Genomic DNA, 23337 nt, shown 5'->3' with positions numbered 1-23337 from the left:
AATATCAGGAAGTTTTTGGCAAAAGGTCTAAGGGGTCATTTCACCTTGCAAGATCTAAAATGTTAAAGCACATTAAAAAAAAAAAAATGTGTAAGCTCTAAGCCGTATCTCCTCTTTGCCCAAATGTTGTTAATAATTCTGATACAGAGAAATCAGTCTGACTCCCCGTAAGTTCATTCTGCTTTTAAGTAATTTCATCTTTAAACAGTGTAGGAGCATATTTGAGAAAACAGAGTACCAATGTACCAGAGAGATGTTCACCATATAATGTAGTTCTACAAATTATCTTTTGTCAAATGAGAAAAGTCAATTCCCATTCGGTACTTTTCATCTTATTTCAGAGTACTGTACCAAGGAAATCAGTGGCATTATTCTCTATTTTATCAAAATTTCCATAGTCATGGGGAAATTGTTACAATGTACAGCATCATTGTTCATCCATAGCCAACCACCTGGCCACAACCACCTGTGAGAAGAGATGCAAAGGCTGATGAAGTACCTTAACAGTCCTAGTCTGCCTCTTCACACTAATTTCCTACTCTTTGTGATGGGCTAGACAGTTTCAACTGAACTGTGACCCTGAAGAACTAGATACTGCTGAGATGAAGTTCAGGTTCACAGAACCCAGTTTGGAATAGATTTGCAGTAATATGACAGAGGACAACAATCAGAGAGAGAAATAGGCCTTGTCCACAAAGTCACCAGTGGCACTTTATTAGGCCATGAGCTTCAGGAACAGAATATATGAAAAACATTTACCCCAGATTGCTCCAAGGACACCATGAATATGTGTAAACATTTCCTAAACCCCTAATACATCTATTGGGAAAATAAAATCTTACAACAGTAGCTGAATATTTTTTATGAAGAAAGTTGCTTGAATTATATGTAAAAGCTGAGCTTTTCCTTGCTTTAAATAGTACACCAAGTGTTTATGGTCTTTTTCCGATCAAAATCTCAGTTCATTTATTCATGGCACAAACGTAAGAGCTTAATCTAGAAAATAAGAAAAAAATAAGAAAGAAAAATGTTTAAATGGCTGTTAAGAAGAAGCCAAATATACGTATCTCATTAAATACTAATACCCAGTCAAAGGCAATATTTTGTACCTCACAAATATGTTCATTGCTTGTCAACAGGGAAAAATTTGTAGCCAAATAACAGCAACACTGCCTTAGCCATTCTTGTTTAGCAACACTTGCTCTAGGTCTCTGTGATACAGTGCCTCCTAAGCAGTGATCTTTTGTACAGCAAACAAAAAATAAAATGTAAACATTCATATGCTTAAGTATTTTCCAGATTGCAACATAAGCTGATATAACAGCTTTCAGTAGCACTGTCCATGTTAGAACAAATATGTTACCACACCTTTTAACTGAGAAAACTGAATTCCTTCTGAACTGCCTTCATCTGCTAGTCTGTTGTCACATATAGAGCTTGTGTTGCATTAAGCCAAGTAGTTGTTACAAGAATTCTTTCCCAACCAGAGTAAGATGAAATAATTTTTATCAAATAATTTAATCCAATCTTAGCTGATTTATTTCTCTGGATTCCAAAGGTGAGTTGCTGAAATATGTATGTTACTTCCTGTGACAGATTTTGGTGTTCAAAGTTAGGGACTGACTTTCCTCATTCTACCATTATCCATGCCATTAGCTTTGTGAAGCTGGCATCTTTTGGCCTTACTTTAATTCAGATATCAACTTCACTCTCTAGGTCAGAATACAAGCTTTAAATAATGAACAGCTAGTTTTACAATATGCACAACAGTGTGTCTGTTAAATAAAAACAAAGCCTGTCCAGGTTTTTATATGGTAATGCTGAATTCAAGTACCTACTACATACTGTTACAGCAAACACAATCACTTTCAATATACACCTCTATAAGTCAGGACTGCATTTACTCTAGAAGAAAACAGATTAAACAGAAAAAAAAAAAAGAATAAATAAATAAATAAATAAATAAATAAAAGATATTGTGCTCTTGGACTGGGCAGGTGAAGCTGGAAGGCTTAAGCTTCATACTGTTGCTGCACTGCAGAGTTGTATCTCTGAGGTCCCAAATAACTTTGGATGTGGCTGCATACCAGTCACTTTCTTTGGACCAGTCTCTGCAGGAAAGCAACAAGAGAGTAGGCACCTTGAGGAGATCTTGTGAGTCCACAGAGTGGCTGGAAAAACAATTTTAGGGGCTCAAAAGAGGAAAGTTGAAGGTCTTCAAGGAAAACCGAATATGAAAGGACATTTGAAAAATATATATATATATATTCCTCTTAATGAAGCACAAAGCAGAAAGACAATAAGAGTTCTTTTGTTGCACATTTGCCACCCACACTCAAAGTGCTTAAATTCTCAGGAAAAAAAAAAAAAAAAAAAAAAAAGAAAAAAAAAGTCAACATGCAGAGTACAGAGACACAGTTTGAAACCACATCTATTTTAGAAATGTGCTAGCACGAACTTCATTTCTTTCCCACCACCCGTAGTTCTCCAGACCTTCCAGGGCAAATTTCTGTGATCTTCTCACAACAAAAAAGATGAGGTAGCCACTCCCAGCAAGTGTGCATAGGGCTAAGAAGTTAGCAAGAACTCTCAGGAAGCGAGTCAAGTGAATGTTTTCCTCTTTTCGGCTCTCCTGCTCCTCCACAATAGCTTCCTGCACTTGTTAAAAACAAACGAATATTATCAGTACTTTAATGGTCAAGACTCTACATTGTTTAGCCAGTAGTTAGAATTCAGTTAAATCAGTTGTGATGATGCAAATGCACACTTGGGCATCATGTTTTGAGATAAAATTATATTGTCTCATAAAATCTGTTTTGGACCCTGAGAAATCTCAGGGATTTGGCTCCCCAGAGTTCACTTTTTTTCCATTGAGTGTATCACTCATTACACCTGTTCTCATAGGTCAAGAAGAAATCAGCACAGTTTGTCAGCTTGAAACGTGGTGTGAGGTGCTGGGGGTCGCCCAGCAAGACACGTGTGATTAACTGCCAGCAAATGAACTGTCACAATCAAAAAAATGCACATTTGTAAAAAACAGCAAAAAAAAAAAAAAGATTTATTTTGAGTCACTAATTAAGGAAGAATGAAAAGATTGTTTACATATAGGAATCCCCCCTTCCCCCTCCCACCCCCCCAATAAATAAATAAATAAATAAGATAAGCAGTGCACAGCTTTGAACTGCAAAATAAAATATTTGCCCCACATTTATTCTTGGCCATTAGTGGCCATATATTAGAACTCTGGTGCAACTAAAATCTTCAGCTCCTGTTTTTTCCAGCAGAAAGAGCTGTCTCTCTGAACTATGTTCAAGAAAAGGAGGTTGGGCTGCAGTTTTTTACTTCAGTAAGGAAATCAGTTGTACAGAAGGGAAGCTGAAGTCCTGTATTGTAGTAATTAATTATAATAATATTTTTAAAAATAAGTCATGGTTTTATTTTTCTTACTACTTGTTTTTTACAAAAATGAAAGGAGATTGCAGCAGCTCTTGAGCAAAACTCCCATGATGTCATCCAAACCAAGGTTTCACTCTTTCTCTCCTTGCTCATTTGCAAAGATCACAGAAAAGGTTCAGGAGTTTATTTCTCAAAAATGTCTCTAGCTGACATGTTCTTGTCCAGACAGCATTTAGCTACCGACCTTAGCAGGCAGGCAGAGAAATCTCTCAGACTTTCAGTGCTTCCAGTTAGTATTTTACTTTTTTTTTTTTTCTAAGACCTTTTCTTTCCACTGACATTGAGTGCAACTATTTTTATGCTTGTAGTTGGGAAGGTGGTCATATGTTGGTTGTATCGCAACTGCAGAAAGGAATGGTGTTGTATGTGATTGGATAGGGTAGCTAATGGTTGGTCCTCCAGGTCCCATGCCATATAAAATCAGTGATTGCAAAAATAGCATCTTGTTCCTTACCTAGTAACACCTTGCTAGTGTATTCCCCCCAGATTATTACACTGAAAAATATTTTTTCTTTTACCTACTCCACAGGCATGTCCATGTATAGCAACACTTTCTTTAACATTCAGTACATAGAATACCTCCCGTCCACTGTTTTTGCAGTAGTGCATCTCGCATCCTGCCCCAGATTTCTCACAGAATGACTGCTGAAATAATCATAGCCTACAGAGGTCTATTGTATTGCATTGCAAATTGGGCTATGTTTCATAATTGATTTCAAAATAAAAACTTTCTGTTATGCAAGGAAAGCAATCTTTTTTCTTATTGAAAAACAAGTAGACACTCAGAAATCTGACACAAATTCTTCTTATGTGGTGAAGAATTCTTTTTAGATGATGTTATTGTTGTCTTATGGTACCTCTCACAGTAGCAAGAGAACAAGAAAAAGTCAGGTTGGCAAAACGTGAGCAACCTTTTTAAAAAAAAAGTTTTTCAGACACAAGCATCAGAGAAACTGGAAGACATGAGAGACAAGGAAAAAGCAAAGGTTATTTTTACAGTAGAATCATTTTGCTAAAACTAGTACTGCAGTCACAGAGGACAGAAATGATTCTATGTTTTTATCTTCCACAATGAAAAGGAAAAAAAATAGGATGGAAAGGCATAAAGACCCAGACCAGAAAGGTACAGAGCTGCCTACTTCAGTTTAAGCCTAATGGCTTAGTTAGTAATGTGTTAGTTCCACCTGGTTCACACCAGTGTGAAAGACTAGTCAGATTACATCTCTTTAGCAAGCTTTGTTTTACCTTAAAGCTTGTAGTGATCGAAGCAAACTTATTATCTGCTGTCTCAGGATTGCCTATCAGGTAGTCCCAGCTTGTGAACATTTTCCAGCTGAAATTAAAACTAGTGTCATCTCCACCACCATCTTCATTTGCATTCCTTGCCATTCTGCAAAAGTCAAAAAGACACAGAAATGTCCTATTAAAAGATGTTTTGCTATGTGATCATGTTGTTTGTTTGTTTGTTTGTTTTCATTCTTCCTAAAGTTCTAGCATTATTCTGAAAAAAATATATATACATATTATCTATGCAATCAGTCATGTTGCAATCAGTCAAGTATAGAAAAATCTGTTTGTAACAAGGGAGAAGGACAGAGATTTGAAATTCTTAGCTGTTTTTATTTATCAGCTCACAACACATTTTTATGAGAAAGAAAGAATTTATTTCACGAACATCTCATAGAACTTCCACTGGTTAAGAAACTCAATTGTGAACACAATATCAAGAAGATCTCTTAAACAGAAAGCTGCAGAACAACCTGAACTGAAGTAGATTTGATTATAGACTTCATTAAGAGGAAAAAAAGAATTCTAAAATAACCAACCAGGATAAAATCTGTTTTTACCAAATAAATAAAACTCTATTAGAGCTTTCTATCTTGCCTCTCATCTCCTATGCACTTATAAACAAGATTTATAACAGTATCCACAAACATCAAATTCTTTCTTCAGTGATTTGATTTCATCTTGACTACTAACTTTTCTTTTTCAAAGTATTGTCATTCATGTAATAAAAGTGGTCTTGCTTTTGCCTACTTCATCTCTTAATTCAACTCATTAAGCACAAGTATGGATTATATTGGTAGGGAACAAGCCATTTAACCTTGGATACAGTATTGATTTCTTGGACAGAAAATTGCACCCCTTAAAGCTGACTAATGCAATCGAATTATGTTATTAGTATCAATACATTCGATATATCACATTTCTAATGGTCCGGTGAAATGCATACTCTCATATCCTGGAAGAGAATCATAAGTAAGTAATATGGCAAATACTTCTGAGCTGGCATAAACTAAAGCCACTGGGGAAAGGAGGGATTGGTTGGTTGGTTGGGGTAGTTTTTGTTGTTGTTTGGTTTAGTTTTTGATTGTTTCTTTTAGTTGTTTTTGCTTGTTTGTTTGGTTGATTGGTTGGTTTTTTGGTTTGTTTTTTAAAGATTATATACAGAAGAGAGAGACTTTATGAAGGGTCTTGGTGAGAATTTGCCCTGCTGCTGGTTTCTAGACTAAGATCATTCCTTCTCAAGAATTCCTAACAAAACAGTGAATATGGTTGGGATATTATTTCCATGAGACCAAAAATGTTTCTATTTAGTAACATACACAGGAAGAGCTGAAGAGTGGAGCCATAATTCTAAATGTTTCCCCTAAATATAATAATACCATCTTACTACCTCTTTCACACATGCACACTCTTTCCCATATTTCTGTTAACAGGATAACAACAGTAGCGCTTCCCATTATATTGCTTTCTGGAGAAACAGCAAAGAGAAGAAGACTGCAAAAACTGTCCTTAAGATCACCTAATTACAGATCAGCGTTAGTGTCACATGACCAGATGGGAAGCTACTAGATACGCTGCAGTTTTCCTCTTCGGTCTTCCTTTGTTTTATTCTGAGGGATTCTCTGATAGATTCTCTGAGACTAAGACTTTTCTAATTTTCAAAGATACATTATCAAATAAATATTTTAAAAGACAGTTTCCAGCTATACCAATGACTTTTTTATTGAATTAGTTTTTCCTTAAAAAAAAAAAATGTGTAATTGATGACTTTTTTTTTTTCTTCTGAAATTCTTTTGCCCTATGCAGGAAACGATGTAATATTAGAAAAACAGATCATGATTTAATCTAGTGCTCATGAAAGTGAAAAATTCTGGCCTCAGCATGAAACATTAGAAATAAATTAACTGTGATCTTTTCAAAAGTGTCCTTGAATCTTGACCTGCAAAGCTCCACTTTTCACCCTTGCTAACTTTTAAAGATGCATTACAAGCTAACTGCATTTATTGCAGTAGGTGGTCGTCTTGCTGGAATCAAGGGTATTAAATATTGTATTTACTAGCAGCCAGTCTCCTCTGAAAATATTAAAATTATCACAGTCTATTCGAATAATTAGTTTGGCTATAAAATAATAATAAATGAGTATTTATTTTAATTCTGATCCTAGGACAAAATTCAAGTCTGAAATTTGAGAGCCAAAAATGTCTCACTAATTGTACTGCCTAAGCCCAATTTCACTTACCCATATGCTTTCTACTGATTTAATGTTATGTTTTTAACATTAATATTAAGCATAGTTTTCTTGGGGAAAACACTGCTGGAAATCATTTTTTGTGCCACAGGACATTAAACCTTTACTATGATCAGTGGTATTAATTCTTCTCTACCACTGTGCAAATGTGACTTAACCACCATAGTCTTGCTGAGAGTCATTTACTGCTGACTGTGAGTTACACAGAGAATTATTTGCCATATGTTTCTTTCTTTCTTGTCTTCTTCCTTCTTAAAAGAAAGTAACATACATACCGTATCATTGAAGGAAGAACAGTTGAATTTCCTGAATGTTAGCTGACATGCTAGATGCGGAGCATAATGACAAGAAGGGCTGACAGCTCTGTTCCTTACTTTACACACTTATTTTACACTTTGAAGTTGCAGGAGAGAAATACTGTTATTTAAATAAGGACTTTTCCCACTTCCACAACAGACAGCTGCTAATGCCAAAAAAAAAAAAATAAGTGTAGGCCCAAGGAATCTTATATGACTTTGACATGTAAAAGAGGCATCAAGGGCAATAAGAAAGGGTTCCATAACTACCTCAGTAATAAAAGGAAGACTAGAGGAATTGTGGGCCCTCTCCAGAAGATACAGGAGACCCAGTCACCCAGAGAAGAGAAGGCTGAGGTACTAAATGACTGTTTTGCCTGTCTTCACTGACAAGAGCTCCAACCATATGGCATGGGTCCCAGAAGGCAAAGGCAGGGACTAGAAGAATGATGAACCACCTAGTTGTATTAGGATTATGCAGCAAGGTTTTGGTAGCAGGGGTTGTAGGGGTGGCCTGTGTGAAAAGAATACAGTACCTGCCCTGTATTAGAAAAGAGCCAGGTTCAGCCAGCTCCAAAGGGGCCCACCACTGGCCAGAGTTGAGCCAATAAGCAATGTTTGTGCCTCTGGGAGAGCAGATTTAAGAAAGGGAAAAACTGTGCTGCAAAACAGCAGCTAGAAGAGAGGAGTGAGGAACAGCCCTTCAGACCCCAAGGTCAGTGCATCAGGAGGGCAGGAGGCACACAGCAGCAGTTCCCCTGCGGCCTGTGAAGGGAGAGGCCCCTGGTGGAGCAGGCTGTCCCCCTGCAGCCCATGGGTCCCACATGGAGCAGATCTCCACGCTGCAGCCCGTGGAGGAGCCCCCGGTGGAGCAGGTGGAGGTGGCCTGGAGGAGGCTGCGGCCCATGGAGAGCCCCCGCAGGAGCAGGCCCCGGGCCGGAGCTGCAGCCCGTGGAGAGGAGCCCACGCAGGAGCAGGGGTCTGGGGGGAGCTGCCGCCCGTGGGGGACCCGTGCTGGAGCAGTTTGCTCCTGGGGGATGGACCCCGTGGTACGGAGCCATGTGGGATCAGTTCTTGATGAGCTGCTGCCTATGTGCAGCCCCCGCAGGCTCAGTTCGGGAAGGACGGCATCCCATGAGAGGGACCCCACGTGGAGCAGGGGCAGAGAGTGACCGTGAAGGAGTGGCCGAGACGAAGCATTAGGGACTGACCGCAGCCCCCATTCCCTGTTCCCCTGTACTGCTCAGGGTTAGGACATAGAAGAGGGTGGATGGGGGGATGGTGTTTTTATTTTGTTTTTGGTTTCTCACTGCTCTAGCTTGTTGGTAATAAGTAACATATTTTACTAATCTCTCTGTGCTGGGTCTGTTTTGCCCATGATGGTAAATGGGCAAGGATCTTGCTGTCCTTATCTCAACCCTTGAGGACTTTCCATTGTATTTTCACCTCCTTTCCTTTGATGAATGGGGTAGAGAAAGAGTGGTTCTGGTGGAGTTCAGATGCCCAGCTTGGTAAAACCACCACACCAGTGGTGGAGAAGATCAGGTTCGAGACCATCTATATGGTCACTAGTGGGGTCCCTCAAGGCTCCATTTTAGGGCCAGTCCTCTTCAATGTCTTTATAAGTGATTTGGATGTAGGACTAGAAGGTGTTTTGAGCAAATTTGCCAACGACACCAAACTTGGAGGAGTTGTGGACTCGGATGAGGGTGGAAAGGCCTTGCAGAGAGATCTGGACAGATTGGAGAGCTGGGCGATCACCAACCACATGAAGTTTAACAAAGGCAAGTGCCGGGTCCTGCACCTGGGACAGGGCAACCCTGGCTATACGTACAGACTGGGCGATGAGACACTGGGGAGCAGCCCCACAGAGAGGGATCTGGGGGTTGTGGTTGACAGCAAGCTGAATATGAGCCAGCAGTGTGCCCTGGCAGCCAGGAATGCGAACCATATCCTGGGATGCCTCAAGCACGGCATCGCTAATCGGTCGAGGGAAGTGATTGTCCCACTCTACTCTGCGCTGGTCCGGCCTCACCTTGAGTACTGTGTGCAGTTCTGGGCACCACAGTTCAAGAAGGACATTAAACTGTTGGAGAGTGTCCAGAGGAGGGCGACGAAGATGGTGAAGGGCCTAGAGGGGAAGACATATGAGGAGCGGCTGAGGGCACTGGGCCTGTTCAGCCTGGAGAAGAGGAGGCTGAGGGGGGACCTCATCACAGTCTACAACTTCCTCGCGAGGGGGAGTGGAGAGGCAGGTGACCTATTCACTGTAAACACCAGTGATAGGACCCGTGGGAATGGTGTTAAGCTGAGGCGGGGGAAGTTTAGGCTGGACATCAGGAAGAGGTTCTTCACCAAGAGGGTGGTCGCACACTGGAACAGGCTCCTCAGGGACGTAGTCACTGCACCAAGCCTGTCTGAATTTAAGAAGAGATTGGACTATGCACTTAGTCACATGGTCTAAACTTTGGGCAGACCTGTGCAGTGCCAATAGTTGGACTTGATGATCCTTATAGGTCTCTTCCAACTCGGGATATTCTATGATTCTATGATTCTATATAAGGAACCTGAAGGTGCACAAGTCCATGGGATCTGATCCATGGGTCCTGGAGGGAACTGGTGGATATAGTTGCTAAGTCACTGTCCATCATATATGAGAAGTTGTGGCAGTCTGGTGAAGTTCCCAGTGACTGGGAGAGGGGAAACATAACCCTCATTTTTAAAAAGGCAAAAAAGGAAGACCCAGAGAACTACAGGCTAGTCAGTCTCTCCTCTGTGTCTGGCAAGATCATGTAGCATACCCTGCTGGAAACCATGCTAAGGGACATGGAAAATAAGGAGGTGATTGGTGACAGCCAAAGTGACTTCATTAAGGGAGGATCTGCCCAGAGAAGTTGCGGATGCCCCATCTCTGGAAATATTTAAGGCCAGGTTGGATGGGGCTCTGAGCAACCTGATCTGTTGGGAGGTGTCCCTGCCCATGGCAGGGGGTTTGGAATTTGATGATCTTTAAGGTCCCTTCCTACCCAAGCCGTTCTATGATTCTGTGGCAGAAGTCAGCATTTCTTTGCATTTTAGCTCCATTACTGTATTCCAAAGTGTATTTTTTCAAAGGTAGTCTTGGTGATCAACATTGATATTACATGTCTTTCAAAATGTACTTCATTCCAAAGCCAAACAGAACTTACGTTCGAATGACAATCATAAAGCTGTAGCCAATAGTCCCAACTCCAACAAGGAAATAGGAAAGAGGCATCCTGAACTTGAGCCATCCAATTGTCCTCTGGTTATTGTAATAACCGTAAAAGAGCACAGAATACTGTGCAAAGCCCTGAAAATTCAATAAAAAAATTAACATCACAAGTTTGTTAGCTATGCACTTAATTAGAATTCTACCAACAGCAACATACTGAAACATTAATTTTAATGCATTCAGAACAGTTATAAGCATCACTATAATAAATCTCACAGGATAGAGACCCTGTAGAAACCCTCCTTTTGTAATTTTTAGAAAGACAGAATATTTCATGTCAATTTGCAAATATTTTATCTTTAAAACTACAAGGACAGTCTATCTACTGAAAAAAAAAATAAAAATAAAAAATCACATACTTAGTTTTACAAATTACTTCCAGCAAAAATACAATATTTTTTGCTTCATTTCCACATTTCTTGTATATTCTTTTTAATATAAAATTCTCATACACATTCTTTGTCTAATGTTGTTTGCTGTTCACTGGGTGATCATTCCATATATGTTAGTCAATACATAGCTGCATTTTATTGAATAATTATTCAGTGTGCAGGGTTTAACGCTTTGACTCCAAGTTTATAAGGAATGCAATGCAAATGTATCTTTTCAGCAGTTCAAAGTTTATCTATTTTTCTAAAAGCCTCAATGAGAATCCCTTTCTCTTCTACAAGTCATATTGCTGATTTTTCAAAGTACTAGTAAATGGTTAACAGTAAAAAAAAAAAAAAAAAAAAAAGCTGGTATCTAAAATGATCTAAATACCTGAAGTTTCCTGATAATCCTCAAGTTAGAGCAAGAAATCTCCTCCTAGAAGACTGTACCTAGAAACTTTCAAATGACAACTGTCAATGGCCACACCTCCAGCTGACTGCATGAATTCAAGGCAAATACAGAGTTCAGTGAAAATGTAATTGGTGGACAGATCATGCATTATTTTGACACTGATACAGTAAACTGACGTTTTTGTGAGTTAAAGAAGCCATTTACTTCCCTTCTGCTGTTCAGTAGCTCATATGACTTAAAATAAATAATATCTCTCCCTTATATATTATCTTGCAATATGCACAGCTATTATAGCTCTTGCTACATCTGTCACAGAGTTAATTGAAAAATTTTGTTTGCAATTCTAATCTGCAAATGAAATATTAATATATCATAAAAATATTATTCAAAATGTCTTGATTTAGGAATCAATGTATCTCTTTTTACATCATATAAGACTGGTTTTCAGAAATATGTATACATACAAGAGTAATAATGTTTTCTTTTCCGATAAGGGAAATATTGATATAGAACACCTTTATTACTAATTACTAGTAAAACTTTCACACAGTTGGGCCATATTGAAATTCAATAGTTGGTCTTTTGCATCTTTATGCTCATTACAGCATCGTATAACTCCATGTTAGCTTAGCTTTCTTTCAGCTTTCTTTACAGCATGACACAGTTCTGGTGTCAGCCTTTTGTATCCCTCAGAGTATAAAAACCTCTCGTAAGTCATTGTTCTGCAAAGTCTGAGATAATTCCTCCATTGTGTGTAATATGTTTTTCAGTAAGGTGTTTGTTTGTTTGTTTGTTTGTTTGTTTTTCCTGGACTTTGCCTACAGCATTTCACCATGAAACATGAAATATTTTTAGCAGTGTAGGCATTCATGGAAGACATCTTTTGCTATTTCCTTACCCAAATGTAAAAGAAGGGTAAAATAAAAATATTGGTCTACTGTGTATAATGCAGCTTGAGAGTCTGATTCCTTTAGGTTTGGATTATTTTCTGAACTGTAGATTATACAGTATTAAAACAGAATGCCAAGTAAAAAAAAAAAACCTGCGTCTATTTGCCTTGTCAGTACAATGAGTCCAATATCAGGGGGAAAAAAAAAAAAAAATATATATATATATATATATCTAATCTTTTCTTCACTACTTTAAAGAATGGTGATTTTTTTTTTTTGGAGTATGAAGTAATGTTTGTTGACACGGGTTCACTTTTGTATGACTTACTTTGTAACATACAACAACTGCTATCAGATGAAAGGTACTATTTCCTACACTGCTTAATTAAACATGTCAAAGTCTTCAGGGAATATTTTTTGATTTGACATGCTTCAAGAAAATTCTTTTTTGCCCTCAGTATTTCAGGGGATCCATCTTTTTCACTGTCCTGTTCCATGTTTATGTCTACTGCATTTGCTCCCGGTGTTAACTGCTGCTGTAATTCTCTAGACTTTCTTCTTCAGATATGTCAGATCTTGTTTTTCTCAGCTATTATAAACTTTCCCCTCCTTTCACCATCTGTCTTCATTTATCTTTTCTCAAATCCATTTCTTTTAAAAACTCTTTTCCCATTTGCTGTATAAACCTCCTTTAGTCTCCACTCTCTTTACACTCTCCAAGTCACTATACAATTCATTTTTCTTCACTATTTCTCTGATGTTTAAATTTCTCAGTTTAAAATGTCATAATCATTTACTTTCCCACGTATATGTCTAGACATACTCTTCCTGTCATTCAAATATGTAACCCTGATGAACCAGACACAATGTCATTTTGTGCAGCAGTCATTGCAAAATGTTGCAAAATGCAAGATGGCTTTTTAGACAGGTCAAGATCCATTTTATCCATTTTTAACCAAGGAGGGACAACCATTTTTTGAGACAAAATAGAGCAGAAGTCATCTGATCACTTTATGCATATTTACAGTCAAAAGACAGGCAATCGTTGTACTTTATACCTGTTACATTACTTTTAAATGTAGCATTTTGCAACAAATAAGCCTGAAAGATTTTGCTTGTAAATGAGAAAAATTAGTTTATCAAGTTAAGTCTTTTCATATGTTCTGTGGTGTTACAACCAGATTCTTCCTACTGGTGTCTGATGATTGAAAATAATTCCAAGAACCAGCCAACATATAAAGTCAGGTGAGGCTCTGCATTGGGGTATAGAGCCACAGAACAAAAGACCCAATCTGAGACCTACACATCACAAGATTAGATTTTGACTAACTATAGTCAAAGATGTCAGTATTAAGGAGAGGCATAAACATTGTACCTTAAAATGGTATTTTTGTTGTTGTTGTTTCTTTGCTTGCTTGCTTGCTTGTTTGTTTTTTCTTCAAGGGAGGTCAGAGCCATTTTTACTCTCGAAAGGGGAGAAGTATGTAAATCTGTCTGTGCCCTAATGGAAATACTCTTGCAAGCTCAGCAGCCTGCACTGTTTTCTGCACCAACACGATGGGACAGGACCTCAAAGGTTTCAAACCCACACAGAGAGGCCACTTACAGACAAGTCATTCTGCTAAAAGTTGGAGACACTGAGCTGTACTCTGGAAGAACCTGCACCTGAGTTTATTTTACCTGAGAAATGTGTCTGCTTCCAACATCATGACAATCAATCCAACTTCATGTCTGACCAATCTGCCTTCTGTGATGGAGTGACTACATCAGTCAGTATACAAGGGAAGACTGAACAGTGTCATCTACCTGTACTTCTGCAAGGCTATTGACACCATCCCATATGACATCTTGATCTCCAAAATGGAGAGATATGGATTTGAAGGATACCAGTGGATAAGGAATTGGCTGAATGGCCACACGCAGAGAGCAGTTTTCAGTGGCTCTATGTCCAAGCGGAGGCCAGTGACGGGTGGTGTCCCTCAGGGTTCTGTCCTGGGACTGGGACTGTTTAATATCTTTATCAATGGCATAGACAATGAGATTGAGTGCACCCTCAGCAAGTTTGCAGATGACACCAAGCTGAGTGGTGCAGTCGACACAACAGAAGGAAGGGTTGCTATCCAGAGGGACCTGGACAAGTTTGAGTAGTGGGCCCTTGTGAACCTAGTGAGGTTCAACAAGTCCAAGTGCAAGGTGCTGCACCTGGGTCAGGGCAATCCCAGGCATGAGTACAGACTGGGAGAAGAACTCATGGGAAGCAGCCCTGCAGAGAAGGACTTAGGAGTTGGGGTGGATGAAAAGATTGACACGAGCCAGCAGTGAGCATTTGCAGCCCGGAAGGCCAACTACATCCTGGGCTGCATCAAAATAGGAGTGGGCAGCAGGTGGAGGGAGGTGATTGTGCCCCTCTGCCCTTGTGAGGCCCCACTTGGAGTGCTGCATCCAGGTTTGGGGCCCACAGCACAAGAAGGATGTGGGGCTGTTACAGCAGGCTGTTAGAGGGCCACAAAAGCGATCAAAGCCTGGAGCACCTCTCCTACAAAGAAAGCCTGAGAGAGCTGGGGATGTGCAGCCTAGAGAAGAGAAGGGTCTGGGGTGACCTTATTGCAGCCTTTCAATACTTAAATAGAGCTTATGAAAAAGATGGAGAGCAACGTTTTGCAGTGGGTAAACAATAACAGAATAAGGGAGGGATTGGTTCTAAACTAAAAGAAAGGAGATTTAGATTAGAAGTTAGGAGGAAATTCTTCACTGTGAGGGTGGTGAGGCACTGGAACAGGTTGCCCAGCGAGTTTGCAGATGCACCATCCCTGGAGCTGTTCCAGACCAGGTTGGACGAGGCCCTGGGCAACCTGATCTGGTGGGTGGCTTCCCTACCAATGGCATGAGGGTTGGGACTGGATGATCTTTAAGGTCCCTTCCAAACCAAGCTGTTCTGTGAAGTACATTCATGCTTCCCGCTGCTAAAATAATTCAAGTGCTAGAATATACTTATATGCATAAGTCCCTAAGTTTTGATGTTCCTTATAGAAAAGAAAGAGTGCAGTAGATTGAGATAGAAATCACTCTTAACTCAGTGGATGCTGCTTTCATTAATCTGAAGGAAAATCTTAATTAGATGGTTGCACTGTTTCACAGGTGAAAAGTACCTTTTGATAACATTGAACATGACCCATAGAGAATTATAAAAACCTTCTAACCAATGTATTGCAATACTGAATTTATCATCAGCTAGCCTTATACAAAATTGGATCATCTGTATATATAATGAGATCAACTGCAGAGAAATGCCACATGCAAAATTAGGTTAGTTGTTTTCAGGAAGAAAAAGCTGTATGGCATATTTAGGATTAGTCTGCTTAGTCTGTCAGTATAGGAGGTATAGAACCTTAGGTTAGGCAGGGCATCACTTCAACTGTAAAGAATTAAAACATCCTTACTAATCTGGCTAAAATATCTATATATTATGTAAGACAGAGAAAAACTAAAAACAACATTCAATTTTAGAAAAAAAAAAAGAAAACTACACAGCACATTATTGGATTTTTTTTCTTATCCATTCTGCATCCTCCAATGTGGAATCGTAATATCATAAATACAGAAGACTGAATTCATCTTTAAGTAGTGGACAGACTGCACCCAGGGCTGTGAATCCAACTTTGAGACTCTTTCCCATAAGCCTTTGTATTGCTTCAGATACTGAGATGTGCATGTAGACACTGAGTTTGATACATTTTTTACCTGAAATAAATGTCTGTACATAGATTTTGTGGGGGGGGTTGGGGGGTGAGGCTGGGCTAAATTCTACTTCTATTTTCTCCTGAAATATTCCATATTAAATCTCTGATTATTAAATAGTGAAGCCAAAGTCCATAATAATGAAAAAGTCGTGTGAATATGCAATATTGCAAAATTATGCACTTACACTAAAATCCCAGAGAGTAGCAAAGTTCATAGCACTGGCTTCTTCAGCTCTTGGGACAGTTTTTCTCGGTAGAGAGCCATATGGCTTCCCCATCAAAGCCTGGAACCAAGAAATAAGAGCAATTTACATTTTAAAGCAAAATACCAACAAAAGGAAGGGATAGTGATCTGTCACTTCTTAGGAAGACTTATTTTGTGCTCCTTAGTTCCCTAGTGAGGATGACCTACTTCTCCTCTTCTTTTCATGGCTTCTGACATTTAAGATTGAAACTATGCCTAAAGTATTCATTAATGGTCTTTTCTAAATTTAAAGTGACATTTCACTAGCAACAAAGTGCTATCAAGTTGTGTCACCTACATTCAAAGGCAAAAAAGAATTTCAAATTGATGAGTGGGCTGTGTCTTACAGACAAGACCAGAAGATTCATTTTTCTTGCATAATGAATTTTATTGGTTTGTTACCTGAAATGTGTGGGAAAATGCTACGATTCAGTTTGGATTCTGAGTCCCACTGCTCTGGCAAAATACTTGCCAAGCCACAGTATATGTCCTTACAGCACCCTTTCTAAGCCTCTCCCTGTAAATAGTTTGTCATTTTCTCTGTTTTGGCCTCAGTGAAAGATGAATCGCACTACTGAAATGGTATACTAGGAAACTGCTGGAAATTCCTGACTTATAGTTTGCCATCTGCTCACTAGAAGGTGTGAGAATGTGAAAGAGTGAAATCAGGGAGATGGCACAACACTTTTAATTCCATATAAGCCCTCTTTTTAGGAAGGTACTGAAGTGCCTTAAAGGTGCTAGATAAATATTTTATTTCACAAAAGTGGTTTCTGCTTGAAGTACATATTCTGGGCACGGTTTTTAACTTGTGCCTCTCTTGTGACTTTACAGCCTGTTCAGCCTTCTTAACATATGAGTACAAAGGCTGCTGGAAAGGGTCCAGGATGCCTCAGAGCCTTGGAATATATCTTTGTCTTTGCAGTGCAAATTTTAATACACCACTTGACTGCTTCTTTGCCTGAGCTCGTCTACTTATTTCTCTATTAAAAAAAAAAAAAAAAAAAAAAAGAAAAATGTTTAACACCATCCCAGTCTCTACAAAAACACTTTTGGGACGGACACATCCTTACATACATTTTTCTGTTTGGTCTACTCCAAGACACCTCTCTAAAGACAACTTTCCATGAAGTACACCTTCATGACCTTAGTACACCTTAATGTTTTTTAATGGAGCATAAAGAGATTACAAATCTATCTGAAGGTCCAGTCCTATGAAATGTCACAGCAAAGGCAGAAATTCTCAATGACAATTTAAAAAATGATAATTTAAAAAATTCCCACCTCAGGCACCATTACAAGTCCAAAGGTCAGTCCAAAGAGAATCATGTTTATTCCATACATCCAGCGTAAGAATATGAAGTAAGAGGCTACTGATGAACCAAAGTGACCTATGAAAACATAAGATGTGAAAAAGGAGCAGATCAGTTAACTTTATATGTTGCTTTACCTTAAAATGAAGTTGTTCAAAGCTTACTTAAAATAAACTAAATACAGGAGTGTTTTTCATCTTCTTTACTACTACAATTCTAATAACTTTTTTTCCAGTTTACATACTAGCATTCATTGATCTGGTAGAGAAAACAGAAACAACAAAAAACAAAAAGCAAAAATATTACTTGGACAAAGTACTTCCAGTCATGTAAGTACTATGGTATTTAATTGTATGAAATCCTCTAAGGACAGGAATCAAAATAAGTCACACTTTCCATCTCTCTCTCCCTCTCTCCCTCTCTCTCTCTCTCTCTCTCTCTCTCCCTCTCTCTCTCTCTCTCTCTCTCCCTCTCTCTCTCTCTCTCTTTTTTTTTTTTTTAAATACATGTGTATTTTGAGCATTTTTGGCATGTTAAGCCAGTACCACCTCAGTGTTAATAGGAAGTACCACAGAATTAGCTAGTGGGAGTAGTCGTTCCAAGGACATAGAGTACTTGAAAGTGCTCTTTTAAGCTAGCTAGTGGAGACAGAGTTGTTCACCATGGAAGAAGAAAAAGATCTGCAAGTGTTTTATTCTTTCTTTCTCTTAATTTGCTATCTGTATATTCCCCTCAAACCCATGAGCAAAGGCTAACCCATCAAACCAGACCATGGACCTTTCCCACTGCAGACCACTGAGCCAAACGCATGTGAAGAGGCGGTTGCAGGAGAACCAGAGAGCACTAAGTGCGTGATTTTACCAATACCTCTGCAAATCAGGCCAAATAGAAGTAACAGATCAAATTAAACTCAAGCTGCTACAGCACCACTCTGCTAGATAGAGAACAGATGGCAGTCTTGCTCATCTGAGCTAGAAAATAGCAGATTTCACATGGAAAAACTGACCTTTCCCCAGGTTTTCTCACACACAGTCTAGCTAAGGAGCCTGATGCACTCTTACAACAAACAAGAAGCTAATAATCACTCTGTGCAGAGGAGTCTACACTGGTATACACAGACTGTTTTGCAAAGCCAACAACAACTTCTTCCATTTTTTTAAATTAGGTTAACATGGTTGGTACTATCTGAGGCTAATCTATGCATGTTCTATTATTTAAAAAAAAAAAAAAAAGTAAAAAAAATTAACACACTTAAACTGGCATAATCCCAGAGTGTAAACAGAGATCCATTGATAAGAGATATTTATTTGGGCTATGAAAAGGGAAGGAAAAAACAACAATGACAAAAACACTCTGTTAAGGATTTCAGCATTTCAAAATCTACTTTATTCACCGTTCAGAATGAAACTACAATTTTGAAATTCTGCATGAAAAAGTAGCTAATCTTAGCAGTCTTCTACCTACTGAAAAGTCTATGTGCAGACATGTTTTGGTCAGCCTGGTTTGTCGTGAGCCATTAAATCAGTTACAACACAGCTACAGCTTTTGGTGATGCTATGGACTTAAAAAAGAATAAAATCTAATCATGCTGGATGTGTTCTTCCTGGTCAATATTAATATCCTCATTCTTCTTTTAGGAATGGTTTCTTTTCATTAATCTAGTTACAGCTTTTCATCATTTATCCTGATGAAATCACAGTTATCCAACTGGAACATGTGCATTAAGGCAGTGCATTGGAATTGCACGCATCCATACAGGTCATACAAGTCACGCTGCACAGACTGCTTATGGCCTATATTGATTTTCTGGTAAAACCAGAAATCTCTAATAAGTGAAAAGGTTAGCTGGGGGTAAGGATAATTTTGCTATGGATGCCTCTAACTAGATTTCTGAAGTAGGCAGGTCAAAACAGAGCAACAGGGATCATGGAAAACTGTAAAAACAGTGTGAACCAGCCATGAACAAAAACAGTCCTAGTTTCACCAACATTTTAAATTTATTCTGAGGAACAGCAAGTTCCAGGTACGTATGAAAGTGTAATACTTTATTTATACTATGCATTGGAATGAATCATGTGAATTAGAGCTGTGGAACAGAGAAGCTTCCCCTGTCCCAATATAGCAATGTGTTTCCCATTGAGCCCTGTTGCAAAGATACTACTGAATGCCTATTCTGTAAGGAAATTATTAATTAATTAATAGTGTCATTGTGTTATAAAAGTGTCTCTTTTTGAAATGTAAGCATTTCATATGTTTAATTATCAACTTCTACCTCTCCTGAATGTGAAGAGAAAAAAAAAAAAAAAAAGCAGATTCACTTATTTCAGGTAGATGGATGATGCGTACAGCGTACCGTGATGTGTGTTATTTTGAAGCTGGGCTCCCTTTGCTATAAAGGACTCTGAGCTTGAAGCAGAGAGGCTGTCTGAGGTAACACAGCACTTCAAGCTGATACTCAGTCTTTCTGGATAGCTGGCAGCCTGAAAGAGTCAGACCCGATGGAAGAGTGCTGAGAGAACAAGGTCCCTATTCATTATACTGGGCAACGTTACATAAATAAGCTGAAGGTTAAAGATGAAAGTTTGCTTGCTAGGGCTTAAAAATAGTTAGTAATTCCTTTTTTCTTCTTTATCCTGTTTCCTTATTATTTCATTTATTATTATTAAATAATATTGTTGATTAATAATATTGTTGATTACAGTTATCACAGAAAGGAAAACTCTTTCAAGAATTTTAGTGTCTAAACATTAGCAATCCCACTGCTCCTGGTCCATAGGCATAGCAGAGCTTGCTTAGCATGAATCATTTTCTTCCTAGGTCTTTCTAGTGTACAAGCAATATCCCAAAGAATTTTTCAGTTCAGTAGTATCCCAGGCACAGGCATGGCACAGCACTTGCACCAGTACAACCCATTCTTCATTTGACTTCTTTTACATAAAACTATACTATTTCTACTGACTTCATGTGAATTTAACAGTTCTGTTGTTCTCATGAAGTGTGTTTATTATAATGTTTTTCCGCCAGCTTTCCAGCATCATTCGGTGATGGTAGGGCAGCATAGCTACCTAGGCTTTTACAATTGCATGAAAGAAAGCATTTTATTTCTTTTAACATTTTTTCACCAGTACACTATTTCTTGTTAAGTCAAAGTAATCTTACCCAGTAGTGCCTAACTGACCTTTCACCATCATATAGGACCTTAATTTACATTTCATTTGCAACCTCTCTGCAACCCTGCCTGCTTTTGACCATAAGGAAGAAATATGCCAGATACCCTTCTGTGTCCTCGTCGTAAAAAATTATCACATGCACATACACACACAAAATATTTTGCACATGCTGTACTGTGTAGCAATGTGGAAAGCAGTTGTACAGACCCAGTTCTGTAGCAGTGAACTCTGCCAGAGCATTTTGTATCACTAGATTTCCAAGAGTGGTCCAAACAGCCTACTTTACCTGTCACAATATGATATTATTTGCAGTTTATTTCACTGTACTGTCTCCTCTGGAAATGAACTGTTGTGTAGACCGTGTTCAATTTCCTTCATGCAACCATACTTTGCCATGAGAGTACAGCCCATGGGAGCTAACATGACCAAGAGTTCACAAACATAATGCTGTCTAATGGCGGTATCTATTTTTTAAATATTGATCCTGGTGTCCAGTCCTAGTGTTCCATCACTTTCTTCAATCCCTCTTCAGTCTTTTGGGTGTACTGGAGGATTCAGTGGTTACATGTGTGGTGTTACCTGTGCCAACAAGATACTCTCACTTGTTCAATGTTCTGCAGGTCCCAACGGAATTTTAAGCAACAATTTTAAGTTCTATTACTGTTGAATTCTTCATAAATAGTATCAGACTCATCCTGTTCGTTGTCTGATACTACACGCTTAAGGCAGTAGAATTACTTTCATTTTACAAAGCACTGAACTTAAACTCAAAGAGAAAGCCATTGGCTCTGTGACCTAGGAGTCAAAACTCAATCAGATCTATTATTAAGAACACATCCATTTACTAAGCTCGTTAGAGTATTACCAATACTGTAATACTGATACATATCTTATCTATGTATACATTAAGGTGACAATCAGGTCAAAGTTGAAGCAGCCTTTTTTCAGTCTGTTTTCTGTGTCTCAATGTATCTTAATATTTACTCTTTCCTTGTACTCTTTCCTTACACGCTGACTGGTTTTCTTCAATTTCAGTTTCTCTCACTTCTTTTTTAATATCTTTTTAATGTGCTTTTTGTCTGTGAGTTGGCTACTTCATCAATGTCATCATTAAGATGACCTTGATCTCAGTACTGTATATTTGTTAATACGATGTACATGCTAAGAGCTACTGTTTGAGTTAACCAGAATCAAATAAATTGTGATTTAAAATTTATTTTTTATGCAATATTTCAGAGCTTTTTCCTTGAAGTCTTTTTTCTAGACAATAGTATTTTGGACTCAACTGTAATCTAAGTGTACTTCTTAACTTACTAGTATTCAGACAGAAGATTGTTTCTACAAATAAATACAATTTGCATTAGCAATGAGATGAACAAATATAATGATAAATATAATAGAAAAAGAGTAAACTTCACAATCCTACCTCTTGAGATTATGAAAAGGTGTTATCCTACTATGCTTTTGAGAGCTTCCAGGTAACAGTAAAAATATTACCCATTGTGAATGAAAAAGTAAATAGATATGAAAGCAAGACTGGAATATACATCTATTTTTGCATGCATATTTTACAAAGAAATAAAAGTGTCCGTTGAAAGTCATTACTAAAAGAACGGCTTGTGCCAGGACTACTTCTTTGTGGAAACTAGCAGAAACATGATTCCCATGCATCCTCAAGATGTCTATTATGTGTCCATACCAGTAAGCTACCATGTGCATCCTGCTGCTGAATTTTTGATTCTAACTTTGCATATGCAGCAGTTTCTTCTAAACTTCACCCTAAGTATACAGATAATGTGTTCAGCAGTCCATAGACCATATGTTTAAGGACATTATATAAGTTCTCCTCAAGGGTTATTTTGTAGTCCAAAACTCCACAGAATTCACAATTTATCATTTTTCTGCTCTTCTGGCTATTGCACTTTGATGCAACCAACAGCTTCTCCAAAAGGCAACTTCTCTAAAGTCAGGCACTATTGCATTCTCAGCTGCATTCATCGGTGGCAGAACCTCGGTAAGGTACCCATGAAGGTAACCTGAATTTCCTTCAAAGAGAGACATGCAGTTTAAATTCATCTATGGAACTGACAAATAAAACCTATGCCAAAAACTTACTCTGAAACATACCCATAGAACTAAATACATTCTTCTCCTTATATTTATGCCTATTATGTGGTGATGTCCAAGACCACTAATTTTTGCTCCATGCTGTATTATATGACTGAAAATGAGAGAAATAACTTTGTAAGACCTCTAACATTGGGCTCAAGATAATGAAGAAAAGAAAAAAAAAAAAAAAAAACACACCACCACCACCAACAAAAGTCGCAGAAATTATTATAATACAAATACAAGCAAAGTAAAGGTAGACAACAGCTAATCCCAATATCTGTTTTCCAGGATTAAATTCAACACTGGTTCCTAATCTGTTCACTGTTTATTGTTGCGTAAGTTGGCTAACACTCTCTCAAGGAACTTTTCAACAAGCTATTATATCAAGCTTAATAAGTATTAATGAAAGAAGAAATACTTACTGCATTTATACCACACATTGAATACAGATAGGTATTTCTAAAGCACTGAAAAGCAATTTAAAATTTTGGCATGCATCAGAAATATAATACTAGATATTATTCTTTATTACCTTTCACAAGTAC

The 23337-nt window shown here is 38.2% G+C and overlaps 1 protein-coding gene across 1 annotated transcript in view; it reads right to left on the bottom strand.

The window, feature by feature from the left end:
- TMC1 (transmembrane channel like 1) overlaps positions 1-23337 on the bottom strand; it is a gene marked incomplete at its 5' end in the record, with an annotated part of 138908 nt that overhangs the window by 28446 nt on the left and 87125 nt on the right. The window contains 5 exons of the mRNA XM_083818131.1: positions 2459-2653; positions 4702-4846; positions 10476-10618; positions 16139-16237; positions 17482-17588. Of these exons, the coding sequence (XP_083674257.1) occupies positions 2459-2653; positions 4702-4846; positions 10476-10618; positions 16139-16237; positions 17482-17588 (689 nt within the window). The remainder of the gene's footprint in view (positions 1-2458; positions 2654-4701; positions 4847-10475; positions 10619-16138; positions 16238-17481; positions 17589-23337) is intronic.

The sequence above is a fragment of the Anser anser genome (genome assembly GCF_964211835.1).
Source record: "Anser anser genome assembly, chromosome: Z".
In the NCBI taxonomy this organism is placed as follows: Eukaryota; Metazoa; Chordata; class Aves; order Anseriformes; family Anatidae; genus Anser; species Anser anser.
This window is presented reverse-complemented; position numbering and strand designations above follow the sequence as displayed.